The 12,831-nt window shown below is 40.3% G+C and overlaps 1 protein-coding gene across 1 annotated transcript in view; it reads right to left on the bottom strand.

Moving 5' to 3' along the window:
* Nucleotides 1-556: 556 nt before the first annotated feature.
* LOC124140131 (gelsolin-like protein 2) overlaps nucleotides 557-12,831 on the bottom strand; it is a 32,548-nt gene continuing 20,273 nt past the window's right edge. Inside the window, exons 10-14 of the mRNA XM_046507520.2 lie at nucleotides 8,793-8,879; nucleotides 6,809-6,891; nucleotides 5,176-5,254; nucleotides 3,421-3,516; nucleotides 557-3,046 (exon numbers count right to left, since the gene is read on the bottom strand). Of these exons, the coding sequence (XP_046363476.2) occupies nucleotides 2,951-3,046; nucleotides 3,421-3,516; nucleotides 5,176-5,254; nucleotides 6,809-6,891; nucleotides 8,793-8,879 (441 nt within the window). The 3' untranslated portion in view covers nucleotides 557-2,950. The remainder of the gene's footprint in view (nucleotides 3,047-3,420; nucleotides 3,517-5,175; nucleotides 5,255-6,808; nucleotides 6,892-8,792; nucleotides 8,880-12,831) is intronic.

Below are 12,831 nucleotides of genomic sequence, written 5' to 3'. Positions count from 1 at the left end.
CATGACCTCAGCACCCACTGGCTTATGGAAGACAACTCAAATCACCGAAATGTCTGGTCATATAGCTGGAATATTGCTGAGTGAGGCGTTCAACAAAAATCAAACAAACAAGGTTTGGGTGTGAGAGACTCATTGCCTTGGTTGTCAAGTACCATTCCATTCTTGTGGATAGCCGTGATCGTTCCTCACGTTTTCAGTCACTGGTTTGCCTGGTGCCGATTTATTTTTTCATAGGCTGTCCTGATACAGCCGGACACAACTGACCACAGCTATACATACAGTACTCATTCAATACCATATTTTCCAAATGTTTGTTGTTTACCGGAGCACTCATCAATATTCGAGTTATATGACTATAGTCTGTAAATAATCCAATCTGGACCAGACAATCTAGTGATTGACATCATGAGCATTGATCCACACAATTGAGATACAACAACATGCATCAACAAAGTCAGCGAGCCTGAACACCCGATCCCGTCAGTCTCCTCTTACGGCAAGCATCGGTTGATGAAGACCTATTCTAACTCTGATCAAATAATAAGAAAGATACCCATTATGGTAAGTCTTTATTCTATTGAGTGTAAATGTCAATACACAAATCAAATCCGTAAAATTTGAGACAATATTGTACCCATGAAGGTAAAATGTTTTTCAAACAAAATATGTCTACAGTAGCACACAAGTAGAATCTTTAGACCAAAGGCTCACTTGGCTGACTAATTCCTTATGATGGTAAACAACATATTAAGGTAAGACAAAAAAATCATGATTAACAAATCTTCTGTTTTAGTTTCCAATTTCCAATATTACCATATTTCTTTTCCCCCCGATATGTATCATCGATGAGCTGTATCAGGCAGAATATCGAAATTTCAATTAAATAATTATAATTTCATAATCAAGGTACATAATCAATCATTCTCTTTTTGAGCTGGCACCATCCTACTATTTTGGTGAAGCTGTCATAAATACAATTCTTTTACCTCTGTGTAACATTAGGATGGAATGGTACAAACCTTGAGCTAACTTGGCTGGACTAGAAAAATCTCTTTATCTAGAACACCTAACAAATCTATTGTAACAAAACAAAAAAAACAATAAAAGATGACTTGAATAATCATTTTGCAAAAAGTGCATTTTGGCTGATCATTTGAAAAGAAGGCACAAAATGGCTTTCCTGAAGAAATGTCACAAGTATATTTTTAACAATCTGCATTCAGAAGCCGTTAATAAACCAAACAAACAATTAATTGTTAATAAATTAAAAATCACATCGATTCAAAATTGAAACTTCTTTTTCAAATGATAAAAATTACTCGCTAAAATGGTAAAGGGCTTGAATTTCTATCTGGAAAACAATACTGTCATGGCATTGGTAACGCTTGGCCAATTGGCCTGGTGAAGGGAATGTTTTTTTAATGCTCAACATACCAACAGTGGCGCTATTGGGTGGTTTCCTGGTACAACAAAGGGAGACAATCATGAGTGACTAGATTGAGTCAGTGGGTGCCACAAATACTTGTGTTTATATTATTGCAGTGGACAGGTGGTCACTCATTGGAAATAACCCACCCTTAACCTTTTGTTAAATGAATCAGATAGGCCCCTTGGCCCCTTTCCCACAGTGATTCTCTGGGGATTTTGAGGACACGTGAAATTAAATTATATGTTTCTAATAAGCATGTGGATCATGTTCAAACTGGCCATGTGAAGGATTTGACTTTTCAGGGCAATATGAATATTTCGGGATTGACTGGCAAAAAATCATCTGGTTTTAACATTAGTTCTATGCATGTCAAAATTATAATGATTTAATAGGACAACTGGTCTTGCTTTGCAACCAGGGCTGCTTATAAGTATAACTGAACTTACTGCCTACTGACATAACAAAATCCTTTATGACTTGACAGCTTTGAAAATACGTTTTTGATGAAAAACATTTTTGTCGTGCCCTGTGGAGCTTCTATCTGAAGATTTTCTGTTTCAAACATACATGTATATAATACACATTTCCTTACGTTTCTTGAGCCAAAGATTAAGACATTTGTAATCATGTGGTTTTAGTTGTAAATATGAAATGATTGTTCATATTGTTTACTTTTTTTGGAGATAAACAAACAAACATGTTCACACAATACTTCTACAAACTAAAATAAGAAAAAATGATAGACAAGAGAGGGACAGGAATGCCTGTAAATTCTAAATATCCATATAAAAAAAAAATGATTTTGGCAAACATATCAACATAACAGATATAAACCTAAATTTTGGGGTAACAACATTACAAATGTTTCTAGAGAAAACAGAACATCAGGTGAACATACCTAAGAAACACCAGTGCAGAGACTTAGACGTGTGAGTGATTGTGATTCGTTTGAACATATTTTGGACATTTCAAGGTGGGTCATGCAAGAAAAAAGTGTTCTGCACAATTTTCATTGCTGCTGAAGCAGGGATGAAGATCACAGCAATTCTGACTCGCAAGTCAACGACCCTGGTAGCCAAGGGACGCCACTCTGTACAAATGTCTGGGTCTTGTTCCTGGACTTACATGATATAGCTGTAAATACTACAAATTTGGAATTATTTAAAAAAATAGCTAAGGATCATGGAGTCCTGAGTGAGTTAATCTTCTGATTGAAACAATATCAGCATAATATCTCAGAGAAAACAGTTTTATCACAAATGATACCCCCTGGATAAGAAACCAAGGAATGCACTTTCCATTATCAGTAAATCATTTAATGGAAGCATTTAATTAGGTGTTGAATTTGTTCTTTTAGCAATTTTTGTCACTTGCACAGTATTTCTTAAGTACATTTACCCATGAGAAAAGAATTGTTGTATGGATAGACATATGCATATATGAAAACAGATAGCACTTATGGTAGAATGTCTAGGGCTGATGTCCAACCTCAGGTCAGGTGACAGGAAGTGGGCTATCCCATTATGCAGCAATTGCTGCGTTGAAACTAGCGGACCTCTGACGTTCAGCAACACAGGTCACAGAGATGAAAGGGTGGTCACTCTTCATAAGATAGTTCTGGAAAATATATTTTGGCCATGCTCAAAAGTAAAATTAATGAGCATGAAATGTTCCTCTATAGATCAGTGTAAGAAACTTACTTGGGGCTTTGCAGGTGCAACACTGATACAGCTGTTTGCAAACAAGATTTGGAAGTTTCACCAAATGTCAGCAAGAAATAGAACCAGGCTCTCATCCCTAACTATCCGATATCGTTTCTAGAATATTCTAGTGTTTGCAAATTGATAGGTTTGGGCCTATGACAACCAATCAGAAAGCCCTCACTTATCATGTCACAGTTTATGTCTACAATACATTGGCACTTTAATACAAGGAGTTTTGAACCTTGACCAATTTTGAATGTTATACAAGCACATCCAAACACTACTTACATGTGCAAACTCCAATGCAGTCTTCTTCTCATTCTTGGATGTGTCCTGACCGATCCACACAAACAGGTCAGATTTCGTATCCAGAATAAACACATCCTAATGAGTAAACAAACATTATTAGCTTTTTCTTTGTGCGCAAAGTTAACAAAGTTACAAAGAAATGAAATCTCTTTCGTCCATCTGTGTTAGATACATCTGTGTTACACAACAACATCTCCCTGAAAGAATTGTGAAGTCAAACAAGCAAAAAGTAAAAATTTCTTCATCACAGTTGTATATCTAATATGGCTGCCTCAGTAGCAGTAACATAAATACCAAATTTGAACAGTATTTGAGCCCAATACACATCAGGTAAGGCTGAAAAGTTATAGACAAGTGGCATGTACTATTAATGTTAGTTTCTATGCCTCAAAGTGAGATTGACCAATCAGAGAGCAGAACTAACCCCTCATGAGCCCGTCTCCCATCTGAAAAAATCCAAGATGGCGGTTACTGACCTAATATGAGACCGTATACCATCAGTAACAGCCAGCTTGAATTTCCAACACCCACCTCACATATTTCAGATGAAAATTTTGGTACAGAGATTAGTTATTCGACATTTGTTTGTGTTTTCATATTAATCGTGATGTGCAAGGACATTTATTTAAAAAAAATCATGTTTGTGACTTTATTGATAGAGATTATAGCTAAAGGTTTCAACAATGTTCAGCCTATAAGGTGTGAAGAGTAGTCTCCCTTTGACCCTTAAAGTCATTTGTTGTAGGTGGGAAGTTTTCATTTTGACATGACATGTGCGATAAGGATACCAGGTAGTGAAAATATTGCGGCATAATAAATTCGTTCATTTTGTCTTTAGTTGCCGAAAACGGTGACATATTAGGTCAGCAGAAAAATATCCGGCCTAATATGACACCGTATACGCTGACCACTTGCCCAATATTTTTCTGCTAACCAAATATGACACCATATATGGCAACTAAAGACACCATAACTAATAATATAAGATAGCTACGTGATAAATCGTAAAGAACAAAGAAGGATGAAGCGCGACTTATTTCACGATAAAACATCTTCTATCACGACATTATATCTGGAGATTCAAATATGCACTCGCAAGTTGATGATGTCATATATTGGACAATGTTATTTTTAAGAGGGGAGTGTCTTGTGAATTGTTCCCTATAGATGTAGCAGGGCAACGCATATAGACGTGATGGCCGAATAATCACATCCAAAAGCGGGAGAGATATGAGTTACAGGTAATTCACGTGAGGATTGTGAAATATCCACCTGTGCATTAAATGGACTTGTCCAACATTACCAAGGTTGGATTCTATTGAGGGAGTCATTATTAAAATATGGGTTCCAGTCTGTTCGTCAATGCATCAACGCTATCTGATATCTCTTGGATATGAGTAATTCTTCACTTATAATAAACCAACTTGTATGGTATTCACATTTAAATTGGCGGTAAATATATATATCCACATAAAAAAGCCATTTCAAAAGACATTTTTCACAATAAAATACAGAAACTAAAAGTTTAACTGGGTCAAGTCAATAGTGATCTGACAGCTCTTTTAATGTTGCATTCCCTGATCAGTTCTTGCAGTGTCCACTGTGCCAACTGTTCTGCAGGTATCACTGGTACCATAGACACTTCGGAATATATAAAATAAAGAATTGGGTGGTGCTGGCTCCAGGTGTGCAAATGGCTTCAGATCTTATTAAAATTAAAATTTGTCTTCTTACCTTGCTGTCCAGATCAGACCTGGCGATGTCTCCTTTCTTCTCCAGTTTGAATTGAATAGTGCCACTAGCATCTGACAATCTACAAAAATTATTATTGATATCTTGACTGATAATACATGTACAGGACTGAAATCAATGATGCAACACATCGTCTGACTGCCTACCATGAACCTGTGAAGGCCTATCATGAACCTGTGAAGGCCTATCATGAACCTGTGCAGGTCTACAATGAACCTGTGAAGGTTTGCTATGAACCTGTGAATTTTTGCTATGAACCTGTGAAGTTCTGCTATGAACCTGTGCAGGTCTACCATGAACCTATGCAGGTCTGCCATGAACCTATGCAGGTTTGCCATGAACCTGTGAAGGTTTGCTATGAACCTATGCAGGTCTGCTATGAACCTATGCAGGTCTGCTATGAACCTATGCAGGTCTGCTATGAACCTGTGAATTTTTGCTATGAACTTGTGAAGGTCTGCTATGAACCTGTGCAGGTCTGCTTTGAACCTGTGAAGGTCTGCTATGAACCTGTGAATTTTTGGTATGAACCTGTGAAGGTCTGCTATGAACCTGTGAAGGTCTGCTACAAATCTGTGAAGGTCTGCTATCAATCTTATTGAAATCAGATCTTAGTTCTTGCTACCGCTTAACAAAGATCTGAGGATATCCCATTACGGGTCACGTCAGAACGACCTTTCGCGAATTTTGACCGACCAATAAAATGACTGACAAGAAATCGACATTGGCCAATCAGAAGGCCGCTTTCTCGAGCTTTACGACACTAGTTTCCAACTGGCGACTACACTTCGAAACATATTTTGACGTATTCTCGATTAAAATTTTAAAACTGATAAGAACATTCTGGAATGGCTCATAGATGGCCTAGCCTAGATTGTATGGATATAATCATAAAACCCATAACTGTCGTTCGGAATACCTTGTGTTAAATATATCGTGGTTGCATGATCAGAAAACACATTCCGACTGTCACTTTCATGATCTGGTAAGCGACGCTCTGATTGGTTGGATGAACGGTCGTTCTGACGTGACCCGTAATTAGATGTCCTCAGATCTTTGTTTAGCGATAGCGAAAACTAAAATCTGATATTGAGATTGGTCTGTTATGAGCCCGTGAAGGTCTGTTATGAACCCGTGAAGGTCTGCTATGAACATGTGCAGGTCTGCTACGAACCTGTGCAGGTCTGCTACGAACCTGTGAAGGTCTGCTACGAACCCGTGCAGGTCTGCTACGAACCCGTGCAGGTCTGCTACGAACCCGTGCAGGTCTGCTACGAACCCGTGAAGGTCTGCTACGAACCCGTGCAGGTCTGCTACGAACCCGTGCAGGTCTGCTACGAACCCGTGAAGGTCTGCTACGAACCCGTGCAGGTCTGCTACGAACCCGTGAAGGTCTGCTACGAACCCGTGCAGGTCTGCTACGAACCCGTGCAGGTCTGCTACGAACCCGTGCAGGTCTGCTACGAACCCGTGAAGGTCTGCTACGAACCCGTGAAGGTCTGCTACGAACCCGTGAAGGTCTGCTACGAACCCGTGAAGTTCTGCTACGAACCCGTGAAGGTCTGCTACGAACCCGTGAAGGTCTGCTATGAACCTGTGAAGGTCTACTACGAACCTGTAAAGCTCCTTGGCAGGATCTGCTGCAGTCGAGGGATCATCAGAATCATCCTCACCAGTCAGGGCCTTGTAGAACTCGTGCTGTGTCAGAAAAGGTAAATATATCTAACAGGGTTGAGCAGAAGTAAAGAGTGAAAAGTGTTTAACACCAGCCACCAATATTCCAGCAATTACACGACTGCCTGCCTGTAATCGAGTCTGGACCAGACAAACCAATGGTGTCCATGTACAGTGACACGCCATCCAAGTCACAGTCAGACTGATCCATGAAGATCTGGGTTAGAATAGGTCAACCCATGCTTGTCATAAGAGGCAAATGATAGGATTGGGTGGTCAGGCTCCCCGACTTGGTTGATGTATGTTATTGTATCCAAAATGTGTAGATCGATGCTCCTGATATTATTCACTGGATTGTCTGGTCCAGACTCGATTATTTACAAACCACCGTCATATACCTAGCTGCAATATTGCATTGTACGGCATTACACAACAAACAAAACTTGAATATTCCTAATATTACGAACATCTTTCTTGCCACCGTGATCCAGCTATCACGGCTATGGAAATAGAAGGAACGTCACCCATTGCTCCAATGTGTAAAATAAAACCTGGTTCTCTGGCACGATGAGCCAACACTTTAAACCATGGAAAACCTTTACATAACCTGTACCACAACGATATAGCTGGAATATTGCAGTGTTAAACAACAAACACACACAGTCTTACCATGTCATCCCCATTCAAGTACAACAAGCATGATAAACTTGGGACTAGAGAATCTCACATCACAGATAGTATGTAAAGAAAATGAATATTTACACATATGAAATATAATATTGGGTGGAATTAATGTTGTTGCATCTCACCAGCACTGGCTATGAAACGTTTCTTTCAGTAGGGTGTTGACATTGTTTATTGTTGAGATAATCAAGCCTGAAAAAGGTTGAATCTATCAGCAGAAACAAAAACCTCAGCACGGTTGTGGTGAAATGGGGTTTAACGTTGTAGCCAAGATTATTGCACTTATATAGCGATGTGCATGCAGGTGTGAGTGTGTGTGTTTGTTTATTTAACGCTGCTCTCAGTGTGTTTGGCTGCTTGTGCTAGTCCGGACTAATGCTGATTTTATCGTACTAGCCTACTAGGGGCGTCACGATAAATCGAAATATCCATATTTCACTATTGGTAAGCACTTAAAGTCAATAAATCGATTGTTAAATCAGTTTCCGATCAAAAGTATTGATTTCAGTGCAGGATAGTTTCGATTGTATTTACCATATCAATAAAATACATGCAATGCTGTTCAAATTTGTTTTTCTTTTGATCATGAGTGGTAGTAATTTACACATGGTAATGTGGAAGTTCCTTTTTCTTAAATTATTAGGGTAAAGAAAAAACAAATCAGTCATATATCAAACTTTACTTTTTATTTGTTGTTATGGTTATCACATTCAAAGGAAACTTCAGTTCCAAGGTTTAATTCAACTCTAAAATCCATCTAAAATGATACACTGAAAACTGTTGATATTTATCGCAATAGTTGTTTGCAATATCAATAGTTATCGCACTAGTTTCATTCAATATCAATAGTTATCGCAATAGTGATGTCCAGACCAATAGTCACCCCTATAGACTACTGAAATACCATGCAGCAGTTTAACATGAATACCCCACTCAGACACAGTTATCTGACTCTACTAGTCTTTGTTTTAACCCCATAATGCCGGGCGCTAGGCAGGGTAACAAGAAGTACAAATTTTTACTGTCTTTTGGTATGACATGGCCGGGGATCAAACGCCAGTCTTTCCATTCTCCATGCTGAAGCTATACCACCAGACCACGAAGTGGTCTCAGCAAGGGGAAGTCAGTGCAGGAAAACAGTGTTTGCCAATCAATCTGGTTACATTGAAAAACTGGTTTATATTTAAAACTAGTGCACTTAAAATAACTTCCTAGGAAATGGTGTCTCAACAATAACTCACCGACTTGTCTGTGGATTCATCCTCGATCACCTCGGCCTTAGCACGGCCATTCCTCTCAGACTCCAGCTCCTGACAGAACTGCATAGCCTACAGCAAAAAACACAGTTCTCATGTAGCGGTGGGTCTCAGGTAGTGTTTATAGTCATCATCAACAGACATGGGTCTCATACAGTGACAGACAACAGACATGGGTCTCATACAGTGACCAACAACAGACATGGGTCTCATACAGTGACCAACAACAGACATGGGTCTCACACAGTGACCAACAACAGACATGGGTCTCATACAGTGACCAACAACAGACATGGGTCTCATACAGTGACAGACAACAGACATGGGCCTCATACAGTGACCAACAACAGACATGGGTCTCATACAGTGACCAACAACAGACATGGGTCTCATACAGTGACAGACAACAGACATGGGTCTCATACAGTGACCGACAACATACATGGGCCTCATACAGTGACCAACAACAGACATGGGTCTCATACAGTGACAGACAACATACATGGGTCTCATACAGTGACCAACAACAGACATTGGTCTCACACAGTGACCAACAACAGACATGGGTCTCAGGTAGTGTTTATAGTCATCATCAACAGACATGGGTCTCATACAGTGACAGACAACAGACATGGGTCTCATACAGTGACCGACAACATACATGGGCCTCATACAGTGACCAACAACAGACATGGGTCTCATACAGTGACCAACAACATACATGGGTCTCATACAGTGACCAACAACAGACATTGGTCTCACACAGTGACCAACAACAGACATGGGTCTCAGGTAGTGTTTATAGTCATCATCAACAGACATGGGTCTCATACAGTGACAGACAACAGACATGGGTCTCATACAGTGACCGACAACATACATGGGCCTCATACAGTGACCAACAACAGACATGGGTCTCATACAGTGACCAACAACATACATGGGTCTCATACAGTGACAGACAACATACATGGGTCTCATACGGTGAACAACAACAGACATGGGTCTCATACAGTGACCGACAACAGACATGGGTCTCATACAGTGACCGACAACAGACATGGGCCTCATACAGTGACCAACAACAGACATGGGTCTCATACAGTGACCAACAACAGACATGGGTCTCATACAGTGAACAACAACAGACATGGGTCTCACACAGTGACCAACAACAGACATGGGTCTCATACAGTGACCGACAACAGACATGGGTCTCATACAGTGAACAACAACAGACATGGGTCTCACACAGTGACCAACAACAGACATGGGTCTCACACAGTGACCAACAACAGACATGGGTCTCACACAGTGACCGACAACAGACATGGGTCTCATACAGTGAACAACAACAGACATGGGTCTCATACAGTGAACAACAACGGACATGGGTCTCATACAGTGACCAACAACAGACATGGGTCTCATACAGTGACCAACAACAGACATGGGTCTCATACAGTGACAGACAACATACATGGGTCTCATACAGTGACCGACAACAGACATGGGTCTCACACAGTGACCAACAACAGACATGGGTCTCACACAGTGACCAACAACAGACATGGGTCTCACACAGTGACCAACACCAGACATGGGTCTCATACAGTGACCAACAACAGACATGGGTCTCACACAGTGACCAACACCAGACATGGGTCTCATACAGTGACCAACAACAGACATGGGTCTCATACAGTGACCGACAACAGACATGGGTCTCATACAGTGACCAACAACAGACATGGGTCTCATACGGTGAACAACAACAGACATGGGTCTCATACAGTGACCGACAACAGACATGGGTCTCATACAGTGAACAACAGACATGGGTCTCACACAGTGACCAACACCAGACATGGGTCTCATACAGTGACCAACGACAGACATGGGTCTCACACAGTGACCAACAACAGACATGGGTCTCATACAGTGACCGACAACAGACATGGGTCTCATACAGTGAACAACAGACATGGGTCTCACACAGTGACCAACAACAGACATGGGTCTCACACAGTGACCGACAACAGACATGGGTCTCACACAGTGACCGACAACAGACATGGGTCTCATACAGAGACCAACACCAGACATGGGTCTCATACAGTGAACAACAACAGACATGGGTCTCATACAGTGACCAACAACAGACATGGGTCTCATACAGTGACCAACAACAGACATGGGTCTCACACAGTGACCAACAACAGACATGGGTCTCACACAGTGACCAACAACAGACATGGGTCTCACACAGTGACCAACAACAGACATGGGTCTCACACAGTGACCAACACCAGACATGGGTCTCATACAGTGAACAACAACAACAGATATGGGTCTCATACAGAGTATGTGTAAGAAAGTGAAATACCGTATTCGACGTAATAAGCGCCCAGGGCGCTCTCAAAATTAGAAATAGGGGTCTCTTATTAGAATATTATTTTGGTGGAAAAAAACAGATTTGAAATTTAAATTTCGTGGATTATACTGACAACCGGAACTGTTTATATACGACAGATATATTTTCAAGAATGTAATTGCCCATAATTAAGGGTGCATATAACACACGAGTGCGTATTATACACGAAGAGATAAGTCTTGTGTACATTGATCAATCGGAAGGGGTGCTAATTGGGATTGTTCACTTGCCAATATATTAGCAAATATCGCCGTGGGCGCTAATTAGAGCGGGGGCGCTTATTACGTCGAATACGGTAATGATAATTTTCATGGTCAAAGGGAAGTAACTCTTTGGGTTGGTGCGCTACCACCCAAAGGACAACTGACCAATCAGAATTGCCCGTTTACTTGGGCTGTATGCAGTTGGAAAATAAATGAAGACCCCTGATATCTCTCTCTCTCTCTTTGTTTTAGGTATGTATGCATTAATACTGGTCGAAACGAGACCTTCTTGTATCACATATTGTAGATAACAATGCTAGGAAATAGGTTGAAGGTATGCTGTCAGAGGTAGCATCGTATATTTGTTGTATTTTCGATTTATCGAGCCAAGCAGAAACCTCATGGTTAGCCTTAGACGTTCCGTCATTGACTGATTGTGTTTCACAGGTTTTTTTACTATTAAAGGAATGCGATTCCCATTTTAGGTATGGGAATAGGATTCTAATAGTTTTGCTTCAGGAATAGAATAGTTGTGTTGATCTTTTAACATTCAATATTCACCAACGCTGTTTAAACTCTGGTTGTCACCTATTTTCGGGGGTCACATGACCACATTAGCTACATTCAGGGGAAGTAACCCTCATCTTCTTACGTTCCTGAAAGCACATGTCCTAGTCACTGAGGAACATGTCTGTTATTGTTTTGATATTGAATTATGACCGTTCAATGCAATCTTTTCCATTGTATTCAATTAGTAACTGCAGAGTGTAAAAGTGACTATTTGCATGTATTATTTCCATTATGAGAATCGGGGTTTTTTCTTGCTAAAACTTGTCATAGAAATAGTAATTTTTGTATAATATGTATGAAGGCTGTTTATGCAAGTAGTATTCTATATACCATATTCCTGTTACGGGTGTGTATTGTGATTATTGTACACATCTTGAATGTTGAGACTGATGCATCGGCAGTAGCTTTCATGCAGTATTGTGTTGTTGTTATACAGTTACATTGAAGTTCATAAGTTGCTTCAAGTACATATACCAGGTAGGTCATTATATTTCCAGGAAAAGTATCACTAGGTCAACTATTTCTGAGATGTTGCGCATTGTAATTGAGACTTTGGGCTGTTTGCCGTTGGAAAATAAATGAAGACCTGACATCTCTCTCTCTCTGTTTAAGGTTATATATTGTTGTGTGGCTAACGTATGTCTGAGTTTAACAGACATGGGTCTCATACAGTGTATGTACAGTGAGGAGTCATGCTCTGCATGTTGAGTGGGAGTAGGACAGTCACTAAGTAACTTGACCTTCAAATTCATTATGTAGTGTAGCACTGTCAGTTAAAGTGCTGTGGGTTTATGAAATGACCGGTCTTTCATGCAGT

This window comes from Haliotis rufescens, unplaced genomic scaffold (genome assembly GCF_023055435.1).
Source record: "Haliotis rufescens isolate VD_foot unplaced genomic scaffold, xgHalRufe1.0.p SCAF_23, whole genome shotgun sequence".
NCBI lineage: Eukaryota > Metazoa > Mollusca > Gastropoda > Lepetellida > Haliotidae > Haliotis > Haliotis rufescens.
This window is presented reverse-complemented; position numbering and strand designations above follow the sequence as displayed.